The sequence below is a fragment of the Populus trichocarpa genome, chromosome 1 (assembly GCF_000002775.5).
Source record: "Populus trichocarpa isolate Nisqually-1 chromosome 1, P.trichocarpa_v4.1, whole genome shotgun sequence".
Classification (NCBI taxonomy): domain Eukaryota; kingdom Viridiplantae; phylum Streptophyta; class Magnoliopsida; order Malpighiales; family Salicaceae; genus Populus; species Populus trichocarpa.
The window spans coordinates 49,105,987-49,133,272 of NC_037285.2; the positions used below are offsets into that span (position 1 = coordinate 49,105,987).

The window sequence follows — 27,286 nt, forward strand, 5'->3', positions numbered from 1 at the left end:
CTTTAACGAGACCACAAGTTATGTGTGTTGACTTACGGGACAATATTAATTTTCTTAACTTATTTATTAGTGCTCGAATTTTTCTTACTTATTTACACGCAATCTAGGTGTGTTGGTGTGAAATTTTGATTTTTAAAAAGTGTCTGAAAGCGTGGTTTTAATTGTTTTTTAAAGTATTTTTTATTTAAAATATATTAAAATAATAATTTTTTAAATTTTAAAAAATTATTTTTGACATCAACACATCAAATTATCTGAAAATACTAAAAAAATATTAATTTAAAATAAAAAAAAAAATTAAAATTTTTAAAAATAATTTTAAAACACAAAACAAACATGCCACCATTAATCAAGCAATAAAAATGAACAAGCAATTAACCAAAGGTGAGAATTTGGACTCCTAATTAGTATCAAAATCCCATGTAAAAACATCCAAATTTGGAAAAGAAAATGCCAAGATCGTATGTGGCTAGACTTCTAGAAACAACTAGATAAAAAGCGAGACTCACCATGAACAAGCAAAGAATATGCTTGATGATGTTTGAAACGAACCCCGCTAGATTTGAACTTTATTTTAAGAAGACAATTTTTTTTATTACTGGGAAATAAAAAGAAGACAATTTTTTAAACTTCACTCCATGTACTTTTGAGTACATTTCACTTCAATCCCTATTAAAAAACTGCTAGTGAAATCCAACATTTTTTTTTTAATATCTCTTTCGTATTTCTCTTATCTTTCGTTATAAAAGCTCCTAATACAAATAACCCAATCTCTTAAAATCGAGGAATATAATCTGGACAATAGTGAGAATTGAAGAAGATGAGGGATGTAAATGCAAATGAGTAAGGAAAAGGTATCTAAGAAAATCAAGGGTGCAAATCGAATTTCCACAAAACTATAGTAACCAAAGCGCACTTTTAATTTCCCCCTGGCTATTATAATAAGGAGATATCTAAAAATAAGAAAAAAAAGATCAGTGGTGGGGGCAAGCAATAGAAGGATCTAGAAACCCTAGCAATATATAAACACTCCTTAACCCCTACGTTTGCAGCCTCACTCTCTGATCCCCATTCCCTCTCTCTCTTATTTGCTCTCTGAAATAATTTAGGGTTCTTATTAAGAGCGATGGCGGATGTGGAGACGTTTGCTTTCCAAGCCGAGATCAACCAGCTCTTGAGCTTGATCATCAATACTTTCTACAGCAACAAGGAGATCTTTCTCCGTGAACTTATCAGCAATGCCTCTGATGTACGTTATAACTTCCCTCTCTCTGTGTCCTTTGTTAATTACGCTGTTTTTGTTTTGTCAAGATTAAGATTCTCTGTTTGTTTGTTTGTTGTTGATGATGCTAATTTTTGTTTACGGTTCAAGAGATTTTATATGTTGTTGATGATTTTGTTTGTTTGTTGTTGATGATTCTGATTTTTTTAGGGTTTAAGAGCTTCTAGCATATTGTTGATGATTCTGATTTTTTTAGGGTTTAAGAGGTTCTAGCATATTGTTGATGATTGATTAGTTGATAATGTTATGTGTTTTATCTACTCTTGAATTTTGTTTGTGTGAATTCGGGTGGTTTGTTGGGCTAGAATCGTGTGTTATTGTAGATGCTGGAAAGAAGGGATTGATGTGGTAGTGGGATGTGTTTTTTTGGTGGTCTGTGATGGCTTGTTTGACATGTTGGGGGTTTTGGAGGTGGTTAAATAAGTTGATGATAAATAGTGGTTTTATGAAAGTAGTTTATAGTTTTGAGCTGTGGAAACTTGTTTGGTTGTAGATCAGAGATTGACTGTGAATGGGTTTTTGATTGATTGGATTATATGGTGATTTGATTTCAGGCATTGGACAAAATTAGGTTTGAGAGCTTGACAGACAAGAGCAAGCTCGATGCTCAGCCTGAGCTTTTCATCCACATTGTTCCTGACAAGACCAGCAACACATTGACCATTATTGATAGTGGTGTCGGCATGACCAAGGCTGGTGAGTGATTTTTCCAATAAAATTGTTTGTTTCGTGTTATTGATTGCTTGCTTTGCTAATGCTGATTTTGCTGTTCACAGATTTGGTTAACAATCTTGGTACCATTGCCCGATCTGGAACCAAAGAGTTCATGGAGGCATTAGCTGCTGGAGCTGATGTGAGCATGATTGGACAATTTGGTGTTGGTTTCTACTCAGCATATTTGGTTGCAGAGAAGGTGATTGTGACCTCAAAGCACAATGATGATGAGCAGTATGTGTGGGAGTCTCAAGCTGGTGGGTCATTCACTGTCATCAGAGACACCTCTGGGGAGCCCCTTGGTAGGGGTACAAAGATCGTTCTCTATCTTAAGGAGGACCAGCTTGAGTATCTTGAGGAGCGCTGCCTCAAGGATTTGGTCAAGAAGCACTCTGAGTTCATCAGCTACCCAATCTCCCTCTGGATTGAGAAGACTACTGAGAAGGAGATTTCTGATGACGAGGATGAAGAAGAAAAAAAGGATGAGGAAGGAAAGGTAGAGGATGTTGATGAAGAGAAGGAGAAGGAAGAGAAGAAAAAGAAGAAGATCAAGGAGGTGTCCCACGAGTGGTCTTTGGTGAACAAGCAGAAACCCATCTGGATGAGGAAGCCTGATGAGATTACCAAGGAGGAGTATGCTGCTTTCTACAAGAGCCTTACCAATGACTGGGAGGAGCACTTGGCTGTCAAGCACTTTTCAGTTGAGGGACAGCTTGAGTTCAAGGCCATCCTCTTTGTTCCCAAGAGGGCTCCTTTTGATCTCTTTGACACGAAGAAGAAGCCCAACAACATCAAGCTCTATGTCCGTCGTGTATTCATCATGGACAACTGTGAGGATTTGATTCCCGAGTACCTTAGCTTTGTCAAGGGTATTGTGGATTCGGAGGATCTTCCTCTCAACATCTCCAGAGAAATGTTGCAGCAAAACAAGATCCTCAAAGTCATCCGCAAGAACTTGGTGAAGAAATGCCTCGAGCTCTTCTTTGAGATTGCTGAAAACAAGGAAGATTACAACAAGTTTTACGAGTCCTTCTCTAAGAACCTCAAGCTTGGTATCCATGAGGATTCCTCGAACAAGTCAAAGCTTGCTGAGTTGCTCAGATATCACTCTACTAAGAGTGGTGACGAGCTGACTAGCTTGAAAGACTATGTGACAAGGATGAAGGAGGGCCAGAGTGACATTTACTACATCACTGGTGAGAGCAAGAAGGCTGTTGAGAACTCACCGTTCCTTGAGAAGTTGAAGAAGAAGGGCTATGAAGTTCTCTACATGGTCGACGCCATTGATGAGTACGCCGTGGGCCAACTCAAGGAATTTGAGGGCAAGAAGCTTGTCTCTGCCACCAAGGAGGGCTTGAAGCTTGAAGAGACCGAAGATGAGAAGCAAAAGCAGGAAGAATTGAAGCAGAAGTTTGAGGGTCTCTGCAAGGTTATCAAGGATGTGCTGGGAGACAAGGTTGAGAAGGTTGTGGTGTCTGACCGTGTGGTAGATTCTCCTTGCTGTTTGGTGACCGGTGAGTATGGCTGGACTGCCAACATGGAGAGAATCATGAGGGCTCAAGCCTTGAGAGACAACAGCATGGCTGGGTACATGTCGAGCAAGAAGACCATGGAGATCAACCCAGAGAACCCCATCATGGAGGAGCTTAGGAAAAGAGCTGATGCTGACAAGAACGACAAGTCTGTGAAGGACCTTGTTCTCCTTCTCTTTGAGACTGCACTTCTGACCTCTGGTTTCAGTCTAGATGAACCCAACACCTTTGGCAACCGAATCCACAGGATGCTGAAGCTGGGCTTGAGCATCGATGAGGATGCTGTTGAAGCCGATGCTGAAATGCCCCCATTGGAAGAAGCTGAAGCCGACGCAGAGGGCAGCAAGATGGAGGAAGTCGATTAAGAGGGCATAAATTAGCTTTTAAAGTTTCTCTCGATAGTTTTATTCTTAATGTTTGTGGTACTCTAGTTATATTTTTCTTACTGCCTCCTCTCGTGGGGGTTTTGGATAATTTTGGGAGCTTGCTTTGAAGCTATGTTTTTCGGCATTTTATTAAAGTTTTTTACGCAGTGAGGTTCTAAAGAATTAACTTGGATTATGACATGCATCGCTGAGTTTGTGTTTGTTGGACCCAAGTGAGTCGTTAACTCGGATAAAAAAGTCAGTTTTGTTTTTAAATTGATGCGATTTAGGACCAGCTCGATGATCAAAACTCAAGACACCACCATGTGCTTCTGTGCTTTTCTTGTCCAAGATTTTGGAATAAACAGAAACCTTGTACTATGATCGGTAAAACAGACCCACTTAACAAGTATTCGTCCACTCATAAAAATTACAGCAAGAGAAATATAAAATTTGGAAGTGCCTCGAATATATATTTAATTCCGAATACTCTCTTTATCTCTTAGTAAGCCTAGAAAAGCAAGAAAGCCAAATAAGAAAAGAAAAATCCACCTGACAGTTTCCTCCACCACCCGCCACCGCCGAGGTGGGAGTCCAGGCCCTCCATCATCGAGTTGTGGTGTCGTGCAAACTTGCACATCTCAAACAAACTAAAGCAACAAGAAATCAGACAGCCATACTCATATATCCCAAGTCCCAATGGCAAGTTTTAACTATCCAACCTAGGGCAGCAACAAAATTACAGGCTTCTTGCTTTAGAAAGCTATTATAGGACCATTTCCTGCTTGCTTAATTTGGCCCTTGCATTGATCCCCTGTCTTCACTGCATGCAAAATATTACAAATCGCTGTATTTTGAATCAACCCATAACCAATCTAATAACCTGATAAATTAGCCCGAATTTTCCATCATCATGATCATGTACAAGGGCAGAAGCTGCTTGCAAAAAGGAGAACTGTTAGGACTCTTGGGGGATAAACTTGATCCAAAACATTTATGAGAATCATCAGGGATCTTGGAGGATATAATTGATCCATTGCAATGGAACATCAACAAACCAATGCATGCCCCACTCAGCCGAAGCTTGACAACTCTATTTAATCAGTCGCCTCATAAGTTAAGTGCAAGAGCAGGATATCACTAAAGTGTGAAATTTTCAAGATAGGATAAAGCTCCAAGCTGAATATCAAAAAGGAAAAGGATAGCCAAGCCTGAACTAGGGGCGGAGGAGGAACGGGGATCCATAACTATTACATATTGTTGATTCATGCTGTGTTTAAGCTAACAATTCAACAAATAACTCAAAACTGTACAGCGCTCAGTAGCTAAGCATCATTCTATATATATATATATATATACACTGTATTGTACTACTCAGCACGGGACACCATTTTTTGGCCACTTTGGCTGGACATGGATGTGATGGTTAATGGAGCTGGTTCCTTAGATGCAGAAGAGAAATAGGGTATGACGTAATGCACTCTCAACGTTCCAAATAGACATACTCAGTTTAAAGGTTCAAGCCGAAGAGAACAAGCAAAAGCCCAACATGTTATTTAAAAGGTCTAGAAGCTACCAAGACATGTAAATTCATGGAGGAGTTGAAGGCAGTTTGAACTACTGACCATGGTATTCTTTAATCAAGGAAAAAGGTGTATGATCACATAATTAAATAAAACTTCTGTACACAGTATTTGATTTTCATCAGTACAGCAGAGCTTAACGAAATTTTCCTTGGCACCAGGTAACATATATATTCATCAAGGTTCTTTTAACAAATATTCAATCATGATTCATGTTACCAATAGTCCCCACAAGAGCAAGTTCCTCCCTTGAAGTGATGGAACCGGCTGGAATCCCTCACAATAATTTCCCTCTCAGTAATTATAGATATAAATTTTGTTACAGTGTGGCAATCACCACAGACCCTCAAGTTCTTGAAGATCCGGATAGGAGTTTTAGGAGAGGTGCTAATAATTCCATAAGCAATAGCCAGCCTCTCACTATGGCCCATGAGGATGTGCTCCTTCTCATCCTCTTCAACATCTTGCAACACAAAGCAAAAATCTGGAACATAACCAATGGTCTTTATTTTCGAAGTCAAATCCCTCAACTCCCTGTATATCTCCTCACATTTTGGATGAGTTTGGTTGCCAGTGTAGAAGACGTCGACCTTGTTGTTCAATATGATTGAGCTCCATCCAGGATTCTTCCTCAATCCCCTATCTCTAGCTAGTGATCTCACATCATCCACTCCTTCCCATTTCCCAACGTTTGCATAAATATTTGATAGCAATACATAGTAGCCAACGTTCTCTGAATCAACTTCAAACAAACGTTCAGAAGCATGTTTACCCAGCTCAATATTTCCATGTATTCTGCAAGCATTGAGAAGGGCACCCCATGCAGAAGCATCAGGCTGAATTGGCATTTTTTTTATAAAATTGAATGCCATTTCCAATTCCCCAGCTCTACCAAATAAATCTACCATGCAACCATAGTGCTTCAAACTAGGCTTAATTCCATACTCTTCCTCCATCATGTTAAAGCACCACTGAGCATCACTGACCAAACCTGAATGACTACAAGCTGACAATAGCGATACAAATGTTATATGATCTGGCTTCACTCTCTCAGCTTTCATCTCTCTAAAAAGCTCAAGAGCTTTCTCACCATCCCCGTGAACTCCATAGCATGATATCATAGCATTCCAAGGGACTGAATTTTTTCTAGGTACTTGGTAGAATAATGATATTGCATCATCTAATTTTCCACATTTACCGTACATGTCGATGAGGCATGTGCCAACAAAGACATCTGAGTAGAGACAATTTTTAATAACTTGTCCATGAATTCTCATTCCTTGCTGCAAGGCTCCCACATGGGAATAGGCTGGTAGAATGCTTACCCATGTCCCTTGATTTGGGATTATCTCTTCGTGTTCTTCCATCAAAAGATATACTTCAATTGCCTCACTCGCAAGGCCATTTTGAGCATAACCAGTGATCAAAGTATTCCAAGAAACCACATCTTTAATGAGGAGTCCTCCAAAAACTGCACGCGCAGAATCTAAATTGCCAATTTTGGCATACATATCCACAACCGCATTCCCAATGATAATATATTCCATGAACCAACCTTTCCTCATGACAAATCCATGAACAGACCTGCTATTTTGATGATCATTTAGTTGAGCAACAATGGAAGCTAAACTGACTAGAGTCAACAAATCAGGTTGAACTCTAGCTTCTTGCATCTTATGAAAGAATAAATGAGCAGAAACTGGATTGTTGTTTTGCTCATATGCAGCAATTATCGAGTTCCATGATACAATATCTCTTACCACCATCTGACCAAAAACTTTCTGCGCATGCCCCAAGCTACCAAATTTGGCATACATGTTAATCAAAGCATTAGACACAAACAGTTCAAATTCCAATCCATGCTTTATAACATACAAATGAATTAACTTGCCACTTAAAATATCACCCACTTGTGCACAAACAGGAAGAACACTGGCAACAGTAATAGCATCCATTTTTACCCCTTCCAATCTCATCTCATCTGCGATATCCAATGCCTCTGCAGCATTCCCATTCTGACAATAACCAGAAATCATTGCATTCCATGAACCTCTATCACGAGCTGGCATATCATCAAACAATTTTCTTGCATCCCCCACAAGCCCAAATCGCGAATACATATGTACCAGGGAAGCAGCTACAAATACATCCCATTCAAAACCCAACTTTAAAACCAAGCAATGTATCTTTTTCCCATCTAGCAGATCACCACAAGCTTTAACCACAGGAGGAAAAGTGTAAAAATCAGGTCGAAGACCAGAGGTTGAAAAGAACTGGTTGAAACAACCCAAGGCTTCACAGAAACGACCATGGCTAACATAAGCAAATGCCATAGAATTCCAGGTATAAACATCTTTATTTGGTAGGTGGTGAAAAGTCCACCAAGCTAACGAAACATCACCATGCTGAGAATACAAATTTACAATCTTTGAGGAAAGGAAGTTGTCTTTAAATCTCCCTGACACCACAACAAGTGTATGAGCACATTTAACCTGCTGCAACTTTGTGCAGGATTTGAATAAAGCATTGAAATCAATCCTTTTCCTCTCATTTTCAAGATCATCTGATGTAACTTGTAAGTAATCTGTGACGGTTGCCGTATGTAATGTTCTATGGGATTGAAACAATGAGAAAAGTTTGGAAAGATGCCTTCTTTTGCAGGGTGGCACCAATCTGAGACACCAAAAGATGCAAGAAATAAGTATTTCATTAATCTCACATGATCAACCACCCACCAAATCATTAACAAATTTTGCTCACAACCATAACAGATGACAAGAAACTAACAGCACAATAAAAGAGACCCTTTAAGAGATAGACCTTCAAGAAATTAAAATGATAATAATCACCACCCACTAGGCCATTAACAAATGCTTAACCATCCAGAACCAGAAGAAATCAATTGTAGAAATCCTTTAATGAGACCCATTAAAGGAAATCCTTCAGATCACAAGAAACTAATAGCACAATTTAACAAGACTCTTTAAAGGACAAAGATCAATTTTAACATAGAAAGTTCAATTTTTCTGCTTTAAAGTACCAATCTTTGCTGGTGTTTTGGGTTATTTGGTTTGTGGGTATTTAACAGTATGAAGCACAAATTCATAAACCACTCAAGAAAAGCACCCTCACAATCACACACGGATTTTTGGCTATAGACAAAGAAGGAAGTCTCATTGCTTTATGTTTTGCTTACCTTGAGCCTTTCATGAGCTTCTTTCATTTCATTCTGTATTCCCTTCCTGATAACACTAAAGCCATTAAGAATTACTAGACATGCAAGGGGGAGAGCTTTTATCACTAAATTATAAAACAGAAATCAAAATCATAACTTTTTGTCACAAAAAGAAGAATTACTCACCTTGAATGAGGGGGCTTAGTGCAGGGGTTTTTGGTTTTCTTTGTGGGGTTTAAGATTGTATTGTACAAGCACAGAGGTCGACATGTCGTTTTGGTATGGTCTCTAGTTACCTCTCAACGTAAGAACTGTGCATTTTTTTTCACAATCAAGAATCGAAACGACGACGTGAGTGAGTTGCTAGAGTTGATCGAAATAGTGAGAATTGCGTAAGTGAACGAAAGAGGAGTTAGGGAGTCCTTTTTTCAATCAGGGATCCGTTGCTGCTGTTGACAGTGAACCGAGAGAGAGTTTTTGTTTTTTTGTTTTAACTGGAATATTAAAAAGTGATTTAATTACGTGGCGGATGTTTAGACGTTGATTTGGATAGAATTGAGAGGTGGGGATTTTTTTTATAGGAAAATTAAGATTATAAAGTTGGTGGAGAGAGAGAGAGGGCTGCTTGTTTTAAAAATGTGTTTAATTTAAAAAATATCTATTTGATTTTTTAAGTGTTTTTTTAATAATTTTAATTTATTGATATTAAAAATAAAAAAATATTTTAATATATTTTTAAATAAAAATATTTTAAAAAAATTCCTTCAATCACAATGCCTGTGATGTTTGGATGATAAAAAAAGGGAAGAGGTACTACTTGTGATCTTTTTACGCTTTGCTGCAGAAAAAATAATCCTCTTAATTTGTAAGAAAATAAGCCTTTTTAGTGCACGTAATATCTATTTACTTTAAGTTAATTTTGTTTTTCTTTTTTTATCATGAAATTAATTTTGTTTTTAAGAATTAAAATTCTCTCATAAAAGAACAGGCTTTCAAAAAATAAGGTAAAATTAAAGAGAAAAGCTAAAATATATAGGATAATTACGGTATATATTTTTTTATTTATTGTGGATTGTAATAATAAAATGATGATTTTATCCTTGAAAAAACTCTTAGATTATTATTATTTTAGAGGTAAAATAGTATTTTCTTTTAATTCATTTGTCATTTGAGAATTGTTCAATGATATCTTTGTCTTTTCATCATGCTTTTACATAGTAAAATTACCTTAAAAAAAAAAACTATAGTCAAGGGTCTTTTTAGACATTTTACTTTTTTGATATACAATAAAATTATATATTTAACCTTGGGGTTAAAAAATCAAGTCATTGACACATGGATGTTCATGTCTTTTCATGTCGTGTGTTTTTTTTTTTTTTATATATAATTGTTGGTTTGGTCAAGTGTGATAATGTAATTTACTATTTAATTATTCTTTTTTTTTAAATTGAAAACACTACTAGCACGTGAAAGGCGCCGCCTTCAAGCAATATGCTTCCGCCGTCTTTTTTTTCTTCGTGTCCTCTTCCTTGATGGGTTACACATGTCATTTGAAAATGATCGGTTTATTGTCAATGATTTTTTTTTTCATTTCTCTCTCCTACCCTCAAAAAACTAAATCTAGCCCTCATTGTTATTGGTGTTTCAGAATCCATAATTTTAGTTTTGATTTTGGTATTTTTCTCTTTTATTAAAGTTTTATTTATTTTTAATTTAATCTTTTAAAATATATATATATATATATATATATATATGTGTGTGTGTGTGTGTGTGTGTGTGTGTGTGTGATGTTCTTCGATATGGTCTTTCTACTTCTAATTTCTTAGTTTTTTCCTTTGTCTCTTTTGTTAGAGTTTTTATAGTTTTTAAATTTACCATTCAAATCAAATTTATGGTTTTTTTCAATAGTAATAATATTTAGTTTAGTTTGATATTTTTTTCGCTTGATTTTTTATTTGTTTCATTTGCCTTTTTGTCAAAATCTTTATGATTTATGATTTTATCCTTCAAAACAAGTTTATGATTTTTGTTATTTCAGCAACGACGACGACGACGACGACGACAACAACAACAACAGTGATAGTAATAATATTAAAAATGGTAATTGTAGTGGTTCTAATAATAATAATAATAACAATAATACTAATTTATTATAATTATTGTAGTGGTTATGATATCAATAATTATGGTGATGATAATAATAATAACAATAATTGTGATAATTATATTAATAATAAAAAAATATTAGTAATAGTAATGATGATGATGATGATGATTGTGGTTATAACAACAACAACAATAATGATGATAATGATAAGAATAAAAATAATGGTAATATTAGTTATAGTGGCGGTGATAATAATTATAACAATAGTATAAACAATAATAATAATAGCGATGATAATAACAACTATAATAAAGATAATCATAATGGTCATAATAATAATATTAATAACAATTATGATATTACTTATTGATAATAGTAGTAATGATGGTAGCTGTAATGTAATGATAATGATAATATTAATAATGAGAATAATAACAATGATTATAATAATAATGGTGATAATTTATCATTCGATATTAGATTGCTGAGAATTGAGTTTCACTGCTTTTCTATGTATGATTATAATAATGTAATTTAATATTTAATTATTATTTTTTAAAAATTGAAAACACTACTGGCACATGAAAGGCGCCGCACATTGTGGGCGGCGCCTTCCAGCAATATGCTTCCGCCGTCTTTTTTTTTTTTGTCGTGTCATCTTCCTTGATGGGTAACACATGTGTTTTGAAAATGGTCGGTTTATCATCAATTATCTATTTTTTTTCATTTCTCTCTTGTACCCTCAAAACCCCTCATTGTTCTTGGTGTTTCAGGATTCATAATTTTAGTTTTGATTTATATCATTTTCTCTTTTATTAAAGTTTTATTTATTTTCAATTTAATCTTTCAATATATATATATATATATATATATATATATATATATATATATATATAATGTTTTTCGATTCAGTCCTTCTATATTTAATTTCATATTTTTTTCAATGGCCCTTTTATAGTTTTTAATTTTATCCTTTAAATAAAATTTACAATTTTGTTTTTAATAATGATAATATTAATTTCAGTTTGGTTCTTTTTCTTTTGATTTCTTATTTGTTTCTTTTGTCTTTCTGCTAAAATTTTTATGGTTTTTAATTTTATTTTTTCAAATCAAATTTGTGATTTTTGTTACAACAATACTAATAATGGTAATTATAGTAGTTGTCATAATAATAATAATAATAGTAATAGTAATAATGATAATGATATTAACAATATTACAAGTACTACTACTAATAATGATAATAATGTTAATTATAGTGATAATAATAATAGTTTGTTGTAATAATAATAATAATAATAATAATAATAATAATAATAGTGATAATAATTGTAGTATTAATGATATTTTTTAATGATAATAATAGTGGCAATATTAGTAGTAATAGTAATAATAATAGTAGTAATAATAAAATGATAATAATAATACTGATAATAATAGTAATAATAATAGTAATAGTAATGATGCTAATAATAGTAATAGTAATAGTAATAGTAATAGTATGTTATAATAATAGTAGTAGTTATAATAATAATAATAATAATAATAATAATAATAGTGATAATAATAAAAATAATAGTAATATTAGTAACAACAACAACAACAATAATAATATTGGTAATACTAATAATGATCATTATAGGATTAAATAAATTAAATAAATTAATTTATTATTAATTTAATAGTTGATTAATTTATATTTGAAGATAAAGTATAATATATAACAATATATCTCTAGATTTATTAATTAAATATTTTAATAAATAAATTTTTTTAAATAAATTAAATATATATGCATAAATAAAATTAATATGATGTATAACCAATTAATTAGTTACACAGTAGTAACATGGTAATGTTATGAAAAGTCATTTATATAATCACAGAAACCAACAAATGATAAAACACTTTCGTTTTAAAATTAAAGATATAGTAATAAGTAATTTAGAATTTAATTAAAAAGGAAAATATTTTAGATTCTTAAATTTTAATAATTGGAAAACAATTAATTAAAAACAAGTCAGATAATGTAACAATTTTTTAAAATAAAAAAGGGTCATATTCCAATTCTTCTCTTGATTTAGCCTGCATTGATTATACATTAATATATCAATCACAATTGTTCTTACTCTGGAAACTTTGAAAACCTAAATCTTGATCTAAAACTTTCTCCTCACTGCATTTTTCTCACATTGTTTAACACCAACTAGACTCGTTGTTCTTGTGTCATGTTTTTTTCAATGAACGTGACTAAATGATTAGTATTTGTTTCCGCGTTACAACTTATTTTTAAATATAATTTTAATATATTAATGTTAAAAATAATTATTATTTTAATACATTTTTAAAGGGCAATCTAAGTTACACTAGTAAACTTGCAAACCATGCTAATCTTATAAAAAGATAAAATTAAAAAACAAATTACGAAATCAAATTCTCAACTATCTCAATATTAAAAGATGAAATCGATTAAATTTTTTTTTAAAAAAATCATAATAATTTTTTTAAAAAAAGTGAAACATCGTGGATTACTAATTCACAGTGCAATAGGTGTGAGTGAACAGTAGTTTCCCCACACCCTTTAATTTTTATTACTTTTTAAAGTTCAATAACATGTTTTCTATCTAAAACTATTATTTTGTAACTATACAAGAAAAAAATAGATTATAAAAAATTCTAGTTAAATTAAAAAAAAAACCCACTAAACCTGTAAATCGGGACAACCTAGGTTATCTTAGCAAATCCACAAACCATACTAACATCATATAAAGGCAAAATAGAAAGAAATAAATTACAAAGTCAAATTCTCAACCATCTAAAATTTAAAAAATGAAATCAACTAAAACTCATAAATGCATAAACCAAGGCAAATTGGATTACCTTCATAAATCCGCAAACCACGCTAATCTCATAGAAAGATAAAATAAAAAGAAACAAATTACAAAGCTAAATTGTAAACTATCCCAATATTAAAAAATAAAATCAATAATTTTTTTTTAAATCATAACAAAAAAACAAAAGGAAAAGGAAAAAAGAAAACTATATGTTCAAGCAACACAAAAAAGGAAACAAAAACCAACGTGAAGAAACATTATAACAATTTACCGTGTTTTGTGAGAAAAGCTACAATATCCTCCATGCTTTATTTTTGTCAATTTCCCAAATTTCTATCCAGAAATTATTGTCCTTCATCGAATAATAAAAAAATTAAAATTTTCTTTCATTATATCAAACTAAAGAAAAGGTGCATCCAAAATAATCTCAACATTTACAATCTTTCAATTACTTTTATTGAGGTGGATTTAAAGATAAACAAAGATTTACTAATAAGATTAAAAAAATATTATAGATTATTATCAAAAGAAGTAACATTTTTATTATTTTCCCTTTAAATATTCTTAACAACCTAATGACTATTTCTGAAATGAAAACATAGTTAACCTAAATTCTTGCTTAACTTGATTTTTAAATTAAATTATATAAGAATTGAGTCAATGTGATTCAGTTGACTAGATGAGTTTTTTTTAAAAAAAACCTAGATGATCAGTAAAAATATGTTTGGCTGTTTTAAAAATCCAAGATAATATTTTTTTAATATATTGAGACGACGAAATAGATCCGAGTCAACCCAACAAGCCTGCTATCCGAGCCATAGACCTAACTAGATTTAAAAACTTTACTTTTTTGAAACTATTTTTTATTTAATTATATTAACAAAAGCTAAAAAGCGTGCGGGTTTCACTGTAGCTCTACATACAGATTACTATGGATTGCTATATTGAAATTACCCTTTTACCCTTGATTAGAGAAAATTTAAGCCTTTGAGCTGAGGGTTTTTGTGGTCTTTTTCTATGGCTTAGTGGTCATTAAAAGATTATTTGGGGGTGTATGCGTCTTTTCAAATTTTTTAACATAGTAAAAATATTTTTTTATCCCTAGATTCAACAAGATTTAGAGCTGTTGACCAAGGGTTTTCTTGACTTTCCACAAGTTTTGTAACAGTAAAAATACTTATTTGCTTCCAAGACCAAAAATATATTAGGCTGCTGGACAAGGGTGTTTAAGGTTTTTTCACTTTTTATGTATAGTGAGAGAACGTTTTTAACCTTAGAAAAGACAAAAAAAAAAAGTTTTGCTTTCAGGGATATTTTGGTATTTTCACATAAGTATTTTGTGTAATTAAGAGGGTCATGATGGATGGTTTGGTATTTTCATGTTTTGTTTTAAAATTTTTTAATCGAAAAAATGCATTTTTTCATGTTTTGTATTTTCTCTCTCCTAATAGCTAAAGTGCACAATTATCCTCTTTGTTTGTTGTTTTTCAATTTCAGTCCTCATTATTTGAATTTCTTTTTTCATCCTTATTCTTTTTATAGAAGTTTTTTTTTTCCAATTTTGTTCTTCAATTATAATTTCTCATATGTTTTATTTTTCATTTCACTCCTCATTCTTTTAATTTTTAATTTTATTTTAAATTTTTTTATCGTTTCAGTTCCAGAATCCATCCCCTTAGGTTTGATTTTTTATTTTAGTCATTTTCTCTTTTGTTGGAGTTTTATTTGCTTACAATTTAGTCATTCTATTCTAATTTGTGTATATGATGTTTTTCGATTTGGTCTTTCTACTTCTGATTTTTTAGTTTTTTTTTTCCTTTGTCTCTTTTGTTAGAGTTTTTATAGTTTTTAATTTTACCATTCAAATCAAATTTATGGTTTTTTTCAATGGTAATAATATTTATTTTAGTTTGATATTTTTTTCGCTTGATTTTTTATTTGTTTCATTTGTCCTTTTGTCAAAGTTTGTATGATTTATGATTTTATCATTCAAAACAAGTTTATGATTTTTGTTATTTCAGCAAACAACAACAATAACAACAACAACAGTGATAGTAATAATACTAAAAATGGTAATTGTAGTGGTTCTAATAATAATAATAATAATAATAATAATAATAATAATTTATTATAATTATTGTAGTGGTTTGATATCAATAATTATGGTGATGATAATAACAACAACAATAATTGTGATAATTATATTAATAATAATAAAAATATTGATCTCTTTTCGGTAGTTGCAGTAATAATAATAGTAATAATGATTGTGATTGTGATGATGATGATAATAATAATAATAATAATAATGATTGTGGTTATAATAACAATAATAAAATTGATGACAATGATAAGAATAAAAATAATTGTAATATTAGTTATAGTAGCGGTGATAATAATTATAACAATAGTATAAATAATAATAATAATAAGGATGATAATAACAATTATAGTAATGATAATGATAGTGGTGGTAATAATAATAATAATAATAATAATAATAATAATAATAATAATAATAATTATGATATTACTTATTGATAATAGTAGTAATGATGGTAGCTGTAATGTAATGATAATGATAATATTAATAATGAGAATAATAGCAATAAGAATAATAATTGTTATAATAATAATTGTGATAATTTATCATTTGATATTAGATTGCTGAGAATTGAGTTTCATTGCTTTTCTATGTATGGTATTTTTGACCTAATATCTCGGATTAGTGGTTTGGAAAGTTTATATGGCTCGACGCTCTTTTTTTATTTTTTATCTTATTTTTTTTATTTTTATCGTTTAACATTATTTTTTAAAAATAAAAAAAGTCATCTGGGTTTCCTTTAAACCTATTAAATAAACCAATTCATATCGAGTTAGCTCTTAAAGATTTATCGTCTTGCTTGAGTTTACAGCGTTGCAAAAAACTCTTTGTGCTCTTAATAACTTTTTTTTAATGTTTTTAAAAACATGGTTGAGCCCGAGGTAGAGCGCAAACAAATGAACTAGTGATAACAAAAATTAGTGTTCATGTTAAATCAACTTATTAAAATTTGAAAATAAGTTTTTATAATAGGTTGGACAAAAAGAACACCTGCTAATATTATAAAAAAATATTTATATTATCTTATTCAAGAACAACATAAAAATTAAATTAAATTCAATAAAATAATATTTAAAAATATTCTTAATTAATTTAAGAATTTACTAAAAAAAAAATGTATATAATATAGTTAAATGGTATACAAGCACAATGTAGAAACCATAAAATGGTGAATTCACATAATCTGAACAATTCATGCATCAACAATTACCCAAATATTGGATTTGATCCATATTGGCCTAGATATGATTCAAATTTGAGATCTTATCTTGTTGGCAAGTTTTGTCCAAACACGTAACTATTTAGAATGCAACATAAATCCGTGAATAAATATTTACCTTAAGTTTAGTTTGAAATCTTATCTTGTGAAAGTCTCTTTTCCCATATATGTTAGGTTATTATAATTTATAGATAATATGATATAGAAAAAAAAAGGTATGTAATCCACTAAGATATACCTATCCATTATTAGTCCCATAACCTCGCCTATATAACATTACAATGGGAGAGCCTATCCTTTATTCATTGCATTAAAAAAAAACAAGTAATTGGCATTTACATATCTCTAAGGTATTTTCATAGCAAAGAAAGAGAGATGGAGAAGTCTTCATTCAAGCTAACTTTCTTGGTCTTTGCACTCTTAATCATCGCTTCTTGTTAGTCTATCTCTCTCCCTCTCTCTCTCTCTCTCATATGTTTCATTCTAATTTCACACACAAACGAACCTTATTCTAAAATATTGTGAACTTGTGTTTGTCAGGTTCACATGTAGGAGAAGCAAGAAGCACCGTGATTACATTACGTTGCAACAAAAATACAGACTGTGCAGGCCAAAGATGTTGGTGTATAGGCAAGAAATGTATGTGTAATACTTGTTTTTGTCAGAACCACAAGTGTGTTTGTAAGGTTCAATCCTCCTTAAGCGATGCCATCATCGGAGCTCAAGTAGAAAAACCGGGACATTGATTCAAAGGACCTCTATACATGCCGGTGCCATAAGCAAATAAATTGTCATGAATAATGTTTTTATTTTAAAAAATAATAATCTGGTTGTTAAGAGGATTTAAAGAGAAATAGTAAGAATGTTATCTCTTTAATAATAATCTATAATATTTACTAATGAGTTAGTGTGTGTGTGTATCTGTGTGTGTGCGCGTGCATAGTTTTGCATGTTATTCAGTAATTTCATATGAAAATAATGATTGAATAAAAAAATTCATCGGCAATTTTATCGTGATTGCTAATAAAATTTTATATGTGATTTTAAAAGAAATTAAAACGCAACAATGACTCTTCTTAGCTCATTTTCATCTTACTCTATAAACAAATAATAACCGGCAACCCTCCTCCCTCCTTACAACGAAATCCAATACCCCCCAATCTCGACAAGTCCAGCCACCACAATCTGCCGACATAAAGCTTCTTTCTCTTAGTTTTATTTTTTATTAACTTCACTCCACCAAGTAAATAAACCAACTTATTTATATTTTGAATTAATTTATTGATGTTTGTTGTAATATTTATAATTTACTTGTATATTTAAGTGTTTTATTTGTTTTATAATGATAATTTCGTTGTATTAATATATGATTTGTATTTTAGAATTTGTTTAGGATTTAGAAGAAATGAATAATTTGATTTTTCACTTGAGTGTGATTTTATTATTTAGATGTGTAATAATTAAAAAAAATAATAATTAATTTAACAGTACCAATTATGAACTCTTCAGAAGATGGCTTCATGGGTTAATTTTTTGGGGGTGGTCAAAGAATATCCCCTGAACCCATTGAATGAAAAACTATGGCCTCAAACCTATTTGTACAGACAATGAGTTCTTTTTTAGCCTAATACTAAGCCCAGAATGGATGAGTCTAGGCCTTCAATGAAGATGGTGTTTCACACTCATCCATGCACTTATTTAGAAGTTATTATTTTTAGTTTGGTTTAGTTTTTATAAAAAAAAAATAATTAAATTGATTTTTTTTTAAAATCGAAATCGGTTCAAACCGACCAGTTTCGGTTCGGTTCAGTTTTTTTGGACAAAAACCGGTTTGGCTTGGTTTTTTTCCGGTTTGGCTCGGTTTTTTTGTTTGGGTTCGGTTTGGTTCAGTTTGGTTTTTTTGATATCAGGCTTATAAATCCGAAACCGAACCGGTCGGTTTTTTTACAATTTTAATCGGTTTAATCGGGTTTTTTTCACGGTTTGGTTATTTCGGTTATTTGTTTTTTGATTTTCGTAGTTTAATCGGTTTTTCAGTTTTTTTATTCACCCATGCATTCATCCATCTTGATCTTAAAAATAGAAAATCATTTTTTCATCTTCTTCTTTAATCATTAATCTGATTATTTTGACGAATTGCAGCACCAATATTATCCCTTGTTAACTAAAGGTAAAGGAAGAGAAATCGTTTAAACTTCTAATGAATGGAGTGTTATTATCAATTAGAAAATGACAATATCATTCACCGTGGAGATATTATCCAATATTTTCAACCTTGGAGGCTGGAAGTTTTGTCTATAAAATAGTGATCAAAGCACTCCATCAAGGCAAATCGACTCGTCATTTATCTCCTAGCCAAAAATAGTCTTTCTTGGAACCAATTATCAGCCAATAAATCAATGTTTCTCCATGGTTCCATAAAAATTTCAACATTGACTACCATCCATTCACTTCCCTTCCTTCTATTCATTCCTCCTCTTGCATACTGTTCTTCATCTCCCTTAGAATTTACTACCTTGTCTTAACCATGTTAGCTTCCTCTGTCAAGTTAACAGATCTCTGCGATTTTGTGGAGAATCCAGATGGCTCACTCAGTAGAAACAGCCCATTTCCTGACGTACCACCAACAGAACAAATAGCTCCTGGTTCCAAAGAACTTTCGCTCTCGAAAGACATCCCTCTAAACCCCAACAACAAAACATTTCTTCGTTTGTTTCGCCCCCTAAATCCCCCTCAAAACACCAAACTCCCTCTCATTATTTACCTTCATGGAGGTGGCTTTGTTCTTTACAGCGCTGCAACTCTTGCTTTCCATCAAACATGCAGTGACATGGCTTCTCACTTCCCCGCTCTCGTCCTGTCTGTTGACTATCGTCTTGCCCCTGAACATCGCCTTCCCGCTGCATATCAAGATGCTATGGAGTCTATCAAGTGGGTCCAAAACCAAGTTTTGGATATCAACGGCCCTTCTTGTGAACCTTGGTTTAAAGAATACCTTGATTTTTCAAGGTGTTTCTTGATGGGCATGAGTGCTGGTGGCAATATTGCTTACCATGCAAACTTGCTTGCCTTGAATATTGATATCAAACCCTTGAAAATCATTGGTTTGATATTGAATGTCCCCTATTTTTCTTCTGTCACCAGGACTGAATCAGAGAAGAGGTTGATCGATGATCCGGTTTTGCCATTGGCTACTAGTGATAGGATGTGGGCTCTGTCTTTGCCTGAAGATACCGATCGTGATCATGAGTATTGCAATCCCATTGTTGGCGGGTCTCTTGAAAAGAACAAAATCGAACGGCTGCCGAGGTGTTTCTTTAGAGGATACGGTGGGGATCCACTTGTTGACAAGCAAAAGGAACTGGTGAAGATGTTAGAGTCGCGTGGAGTGGACGTGGTTGCGAGGTTTGATGAGGATGGCTTCCATGGTGTGGAGGTTTTTGATCCTGCAAAAGCCAAGGCTTTCTATGACTATGTTAAAGAATTTGTTTACTCAACTGTTTAATGATCATAGTGTTGGCTACGTACATCAACCGGAAGTAAGGTGTCTGGTTTGATCAATACTGTTTGTCTTGATTATATGTAGGTCGCTTTTAATTAGAGGTTCAATTAAAAGCAATTAAAAAAGATAGGTCAGTTTCAATTAGGGGTTCAATTGAAAGCAATTAAAAGAGGAAGGACTGAAATGAACTTTGGCTAATAACAGAATTCTAGTACTGTTTATCTTCTTCTTTCATTCTCTGAAATAGCTGGTCTGGTTACCTACTTTGCAGCTGCATTTAATGTCCCTAACATCCACCAAATTTGCCAAAACTTGAACGAAACTGATCACCAGACATCCCTCTACTTCCGGGTATGGTCTTCACCGGCTAAATGGCAAAATCATTTTTTATTTTATTTTATTTCTTTAATCATTAATTTGATTATTTAGACGAATTGCAGCACCAATATATTATCCCTTGTTAACTAAAGGTAAAGGAAGAGAAATCGTTTAAACTTCTAATGAATGGAGTGTTATTATCAATTAGAAAAGAAAATGACAACATCATTCATCTATTATTTTAGTAAGAGATGAGACTTTGCAAGAACGTAAATACAAAAAAAATCCACTTGGAGATATTATCCAATATTTTCGGCCTTGGAGGCTGGAAGTTTTGTCTATAAAACAGTGATCAAAGCACTCCATCAAGGCAAATCCACTCGTCATTTATCTCCTAGCCAAAAATAGTCTTTCATGGGACCGTTTATCAGCCAATAAATCTATGTTTCTCAATGGTTCCATAAAAATTTCAACATTGACTACCATCCATTCACTTCCCTTCCTTCTATTAATTCCTCCTCTTGCATACTGTTCTTCATCTCCCTTAGAATTTACTACCTTATCTCAACCATGTTAGCTTCCTCTGTCAAGTTAACAAATCTCGGCGATTTTGTGGAGAATCCAGATGGCTCACTCACTAGAAACAGCGCATTTCCTGACGTACCACCAACTGAAGAAATAACTCCAGGTTCCAAAGAACTTTCGCTCTCGAAAGACATCCCTCTAAACCCCAACAACAAAACATTTCTGCGTTTATTTCGCCCTCTAAATCCTCCTCAAAACGCCAAACTCCCTCTCATTATTTACTATCATGGAGGTGGCTTTGTTCTTTACAGTGCTGCAACCCTTGTTTTCCATCAAACATGCAGTGACATGGCTTCTCACTTCCCCGCTCTCGTCCTGTCTGTTGACTATCGTCTTGCCCCTGAACATCGCCTTCCCGCTGCATATCAAGATGCTATGGAGTCTATCAAGTGGGTCCAAAAACAAGTTTTGGATATCAACGGCCCTTCTTGTGAACCTTGGTTTAAAGAATACCTTGATTTTTCCAGGTGTTTCTTGATGGGCATGAGTGCTGGTGGCAATATCGCTTACCATGCAAACTTGCTTGCCTTGAATATTGAAATCAAACCCTTGAAAATCATTGGTTTGATATTGAATGTCCCCTATTTTTCTGCTGTCACCAAGACTGAATCAGAGAAGAGGTTGTTCAATGATCCGGTTTTCCCATTGGCTATGAGTGATAAGATGTGGGCTCTGTCTTTGCCCGAAGATACCGATCGTGATCATGAGTATTGCAATCCCATTGTTGGCGGGTCTCTTGAAAAGAACAAAATCGAACGGCTGCCGAGGTGTTTCTTTAGAGGATACGGTGGGGATATACTTGTTGACAAGCAAAAGGAATTGGTGAAGATGTTAGAGTCTCGTGGAGTGGACGTGGTTGCAAGGTTTGATGAGGATGGCTTCCATGGTGTGGAGATTTTTGATCCTGCAAAAGCCAAGGCTTTGTATGACTATGTTAAAGAATTTGTTTGCACAACTGTTTAATGATCATAGTGTATTGGCTACATCAACCGGAAGTAAAAAGGTGTCTGGTTTGATCAGTAAGTACTGTTTCTCTTGATTATAAGTCGCTTGATAACACATGAACCCTTCCGGTCTCAATCACCCCTGTTGGTTTGGCAAAGTTCAAGCTTTGTAATGGAGTTGCCTTCTCTTGTAATGAATTTTGTATAGAAAAGCAATAATATTATGTTTGAAAATAATATAAATTACATTTTTAAAATTAAATTTTTTAATTGTAATAGTTATTTGATATAATATTAAAACTTTAATATATTAATTTAAAAAAATTTAATTTAAATAATTATTTAATATGATATTATAACTTAAATATGTTGATTTGATAAAATTCAAGTGTGGCATTAGAGTTATATTTTTTATAATAAATTTTGTATAGAAAAGCACCAAATTAGTATAATATTATAATCATAATAATACAAATTATATTTCAAGAGTTTTCACCTATCATCCGATCCTCTCTTCCTTGTTAAAAAGCCAGTGAACCATCACATACAAAAACACCAATTCATCACTCGTGATCTGCCTAGAAAATTCAACTTGACAGTCCCGAAATCAACTCAAAAAGTGACTGAAATCACCTCGTTTTCCTTTCCAAAATCAACCCGAAGCTAGCCCAACAATTCTTAGAATTCCAGTCGCTAACAGACTCAAAGAGACCATTTGATTTTCTGTGTTCCTACTGGTCCAGTGATGAGTTATTTACTATCAACCATAAAAGAGTCAGGGAAGAAGAGAAGAAGAGATAGAAGTAGAAAGGATTTTATATTATTATCTGCATAATCAAGAACAACCTATTGGTTATATTTTATAGCCCACTAAACTTGGAAAGTTAAACAACATGCTCAAAGATAGGAAAGCACTAACAACACGAAACTAACAATAAAAAAATATCCTCCTACTACACTGTTTCCAGCAACCATCAAAGACCCATTCCTCATACACCCCTCGTACGTGTCCCTCTGCATGCACACACCCACGTACCAGTCCCTCTACATACATAGTCATATCAGTTTCCCCCCCTTAAAATTCCTTGTCCGCAAGGAAATACAGGATAGGACTTACCCAAGTGACGTTCATCTTCCCAAATGGCATCTTCTACTGAGGCTCCCTTCCATTTAATTAGAACCTCAACTTTCAGAAGGTATCTGCCTTTTTGGATGACTCGACCATCAAGAACGGTCTCAGGTTGAGGATGAATGACAATTTCATTAGTCACAGGAGGAAACTGAGTCGAGATGGTAGTGACGGGTCCAACATGTTTTCTCAACAGGCTTACATGAAAGATGTTGTGAATCAAAGAACTCAGAGGCAAAGCCAATCGATAAGCCACTGGTCCAACTTTTTCAATGATTTTATATAGACCAAAGTACCTGAGTGACAGCTTCAAAGAGCTGTGAAATGCCACCGATATCTGTCAGTAAGGTTGCAGTTTCAGGTATACAAAGTCGCCCACCTCAAAGATGACCTCACGACGTCGCTGATCCACTTGACATTTCATCCGCTCCCGAGCTAACGAGAGATTCTTTCTCAACTCGCGCAGGATGGCATCTCGATCACGCAAATATCCATCAACAACCTGTACTTTTAAAGTTCCCCGAACATACATCAATAAACTTGGAGGTGGAACACCATACACTGCTTCAAAAGGTGTCATTTTGGTAGATGAATGGACTGAGGTGTTATAGCTAAATTTTGTCCATGGAATTCAGTCAATCCATTTTCTTGGTTGGACCCTGCAAAACACCTCAAGTATTGCTCCAAGACCCGATTAATTATCTCTGTTCGTCTGTCGGTTTGAGAATGGTAATTGAAACTATGCACAACTTAGTCCCCTGAAGCTGAAATAGGGTACGCCAAAAAGAGTTAATAAATACTCGGTCCTTGTCACTAACCATGGAAGCTGGTATTCCATGAAGTCGAACTATGTTAATTTGAGACGAAAGCATGTGCAATTGTGGCAGCGGTATATGGATGTTTCATACACTCCCCCCATCTTCTTCTACTCCCTCCATCTTCATTGTTCTGCTAGTGAACAATGAAAAGCCCACTATTCCTAGATTGGACTAGTTCTGGCCCAAACTAAAATTTCTGTGTCGGATCTAACCCAGTCCCTTTAGAATAGAGTATGTTGGGCAAACATCGATTAAACCCTTGTTTTGGGCCAATATTGACCCAACTCTTTTGAGTTGACCTTGTTTTAATTTATTTTGGTCCGAATCTCAACCCAACCAGGATGGGCTCAACCCATATAACTAGGTTGGGCCCATCCTAATACTATAGTATTGTATATTTATAATAATATATAATATTGTATCATATATAAAAATTAGAAAAATCCAAAAAATTAGAAGAGAGAGAGATTAATTTTAATATTGATTTTAATTTGTCCATAGTATTTGTGTTGCCTTGCGTCCGACATCCAATATATGAGAAATATGAAAAAATTGAATTAGATAAAAGGAATGGTTAATAAATCTATTTGCAAAATAAATTCCTTTTAGATAATAAGAACATATAAGCCCAATTCAGTGATGTATATTTACCGGTCGAGAAACTATTCAGTGGACAGAACCTTTCCCTAAGTTTGGAGCATTACAGTTAAAAAAAAGAAGAATAAGTGATATTGTTGTTGTTTTTTATATGTAATAAATTGCAAATCTGCAATTCCATAGGTCATCAATTATTCTGAGCCAAGAAAAAAAAATACATAACTAAGACATCATAGTAACAAATGATGCAGTTTCATGTCCATTCTATAAATTATTTCTTACTAACAGTTACTATCAGGTAAGCCAACAACCTGAATTGCATCAATGACAGTAGTTATTACCAGGTAAGCCAACAATTTAAATAGCATCAATGACAGCAACTCAAGATGAGAAGAGGTATTGATTATTCGTGTGTTCAAAGTGTTTTTCGCTTATAAATATATTAAAATAATATATTTTTTTATTTTTTAAAAATTATTGTTGATATTATCACTTCAAAACAATCTCAAAACATAAAAAAAATAAATTTTAACAAAAATATTTAAAATTTAAAAAAACACGGTGCAAACAGGCTGGAAGTAAAACCATGCCGCCCACTCACAATTTTTAGTCACACTTTGTTTTGCAAGATGATAGCCATATAGTTTTTGCATCGCATAGAATATGAAAGAAAGACGCAAAAACCTAGATGCAAGGATATTGTTGTTGATGAAGCAACTAGTTAAAAACAAATCGTGGAAGGAATATGTGAGGCTATTCTCTTTATGTTTACTTAGAATTGCGTAGAATTAAAATTATAAAACTCTTGTAGGAAAAGAAATGAGCATCAACAAAAAGAAAAGAAAAGGGATTTTATTAATTATCTGTTCCTTTACTTGGAATTATTTCTGAAATGAAAACATATTTATTCATGACAATTTATTGCACTGACATATCTAGAAGTGCTTTTAATCAGTGTTCTGGTTTTCCTACTTGAGCTCCAATGATGGCATCGCTCAAGGAGGATTGCAATTTACAAACACACCTCTTGCTGGACTGACAATAACACTTATCACACCAGCATTTCTCGCCTACACAATCTGAATCTTTTTGGCAACGAAATGTAATCACAGGCCCTCTTGCTTCTCCCACTTCTAAACCTGAATATTACAAGTACACAATAATTCTATTTTCTTTTTAATGAAAAGTACACAATAATATTATATATGTGTTTATTGTGTGATTATTAGAATGAAATATATAATTGTATGGGAGAGAGAGAGAGACTAACAAGAAGCGATGATTAGGAGTGCAAAGACCAAGAAAGTTAGCTTGAATGAAGACTTCTTCATCTCTCTTTCTTTGCTATGAAAATACCTTAGAGATATGTAAATACCGATTACTTGTTTTTTTTTATGCAATGAATAAGGATAGGCTCTCTCATTGTGATTAATGTTATATAGGCGAGGTTATGGGGCTAATAATGGAAGGTATATCTTAGTGAATTACATACCTTTTTTTCTATATTATATTATCTATAAATTATAATAACGTAAAATCATACAAGGTAAATATTAAGAAGGGAAAAGAGACACCTACCTATTTATTCATGGATTTATGTTGCATTCTAAATAGTTGCGTGTTTGGACAAAACTTGCCAAAAGATAAGATTTCAAATTTGAATCATATCTAGGCCAATATGGATCAGATCCAATATTTGGGTTATTGTTGATGCATGAATTGTTCAGACTATGTGAATTCACCATTTTAATGTGTTTCTTAATTCTATACATTGTTTTTTTATATATATAAATTCTTGAATTAATTAAGAATATTTTTAAATATTATTTTATTTTATTGAATTTCATTTTATTTTATTTTGTTCTTGAATAAGATAATATAGATTGTTTTTTTATATAATATTAGCAAGTGTTCTTTTTATATAACTTATTATAAAAAAATTATTTCAAATTTTAATAAGTTGATTTAACGTGAACACTAATTTTTGTTATCACTAGTTTATTTGTCCGCGCTCCACTGCAGGCTGAACCATGATTTTAAAAACATAAAAAAAAAGTTATTAAGAGCTTAGATTTTTTTCATCAAGTGATAAATCTTATGTTAAAAAAAAACATGTGGATAGCTTATCAGTCATTGCCTTAACAAAGAATCTTGTGTTTCATGATAAAAATAAGCGTATTGACACAAGATTTTATTACGTACGAGATTGCATACAAACTAGTCAAAGTCAAGTATGTGAAGACCCAAGACCAAGTCGCATATATTTTCACTAAGCCACTTAAACATGATGTTTTTGCCAAGATAAAGATATGCTAAGAGTTATAGGGAATCAATTTTAAGGGGATGTTGAAAATAAAAAAAAAATTGTTTTTTTTTTAAAATAGAGGAACCGATCAACCAATCAAATTAAATAAACCAGTTTACCAGTTGAGAACCGGATGACCAATTAAGTTGGTAGAATTAATTTTCCTATTCAAA

The 27,286-nt window shown here is 32.7% G+C and overlaps 4 protein-coding genes across 6 annotated transcripts; 3 read left to right on the forward strand and 1 right to left on the reverse strand.

The window, feature by feature from the left end:
- Nucleotides 1-981: 981 nt before the first annotated feature.
- LOC7471691 (heat shock cognate protein 80) lies at nt 982-4,076 on the forward strand. Its single transcript, XM_002299012.4, has 3 exons — nt 982-1,249; nt 1,837-1,978; nt 2,059-4,076. Exons 1-3 carry the CDS (start codon nt 1,127-1,129, stop codon nt 3,891-3,893), a joined length of 2,100 nt encoding a protein of 699 aa, XP_002299048.1. The 5' UTR covers nt 982-1,126; the 3' UTR covers nt 3,894-4,076.
- A 1,428-nt stretch (nt 4,077-5,504) lies between these two features.
- LOC7480423 (pentatricopeptide repeat-containing protein At4g33990) lies at nt 5,505-9,091 on the reverse strand. Of its 3 annotated transcripts, none has more exons than XM_024588733.2 (3): nt 8,838-9,091; nt 8,673-8,718; nt 5,505-8,149 (listed from the first exon to the last, which is right to left on the reverse strand). In XM_024588733.2, exons 2-3 carry the CDS (start codon nt 8,684-8,686, stop codon nt 5,692-5,694), a joined length of 2,472 nt encoding a protein of 823 aa, XP_024444501.1. In that variant the 5' UTR covers nt 8,687-8,718; nt 8,838-9,091; the 3' UTR covers nt 5,505-5,691. The 3 variants fall into 3 exon arrangements, with proteins under 3 accessions (XP_024444501.1, XP_024444505.1, XP_024444509.1); XM_024588737.2 differs by having other exon boundaries at nt 8,673-8,727; XM_024588741.2 differs by having other exon boundaries at nt 8,673-8,746.
- A 10,189-nt stretch (nt 9,092-19,280) lies between these two features.
- Nucleotides 19,281-20,444, forward strand: LOC127905182 (probable carboxylesterase 8). Its single transcript, XM_052452020.1, has one exon. The coding sequence runs from the start codon at nt 19,443-19,445 to the stop codon at nt 20,418-20,420; it is 978 nt and encodes a 325-aa protein (XP_052307980.1). The 5' UTR covers nt 19,281-19,442; the 3' UTR covers nt 20,421-20,444.
- Nucleotides 20,445-21,135: 691 nt separating this feature from the next.
- Nucleotides 21,136-22,526, forward strand: LOC18096034 (probable carboxylesterase 8). Its single transcript, XM_006370719.3, has one exon. It carries the CDS (start codon nt 21,306-21,308, stop codon nt 22,281-22,283), a length of 978 nt encoding a protein of 325 aa, XP_006370781.3. The 5' UTR covers nt 21,136-21,305; the 3' UTR covers nt 22,284-22,526.
- The last annotated feature ends 4,760 nt before the right edge of the window (nt 22,527-27,286 follow it).

What these genes read in the sequence shown, in the direction of transcription:
- LOC7471691 (XM_002299012.4), top strand. Translation starts at nt 1,127, where the DNA reads ATGGCGGATGTGGAGACGTTTGCTTTCCAAGCCGAGATCAACCAGCTC. An exon ending in TTATCAGCAATGCCTCTGAT is followed by an intron (nt 1,250 to 1,836) that starts GTACGTTATAAC and finishes ATTTGATTTCAG; the next exon opens with GCATTGGACAAAATTAGGTT. An exon ending in TGTCGGCATGACCAAGGCTG is followed by an intron (nt 1,979 to 2,058) that starts GTGAGTGATTTT and finishes TGCTGTTCACAG; the next exon opens with ATTTGGTTAACAATCTTGGT.
- LOC127905182 (XM_052452020.1), top strand. Translation starts at nt 19,443, where the DNA reads ATGTTAGCTTCCTCTGTCAAGTTAACAGATCTCTGCGATTTTGTGGAG.
- LOC18096034 (XM_006370719.3), top strand. Translation starts at nt 21,306, where the DNA reads ATGTTAGCTTCCTCTGTCAAGTTAACAAATCTCGGCGATTTTGTGGAG.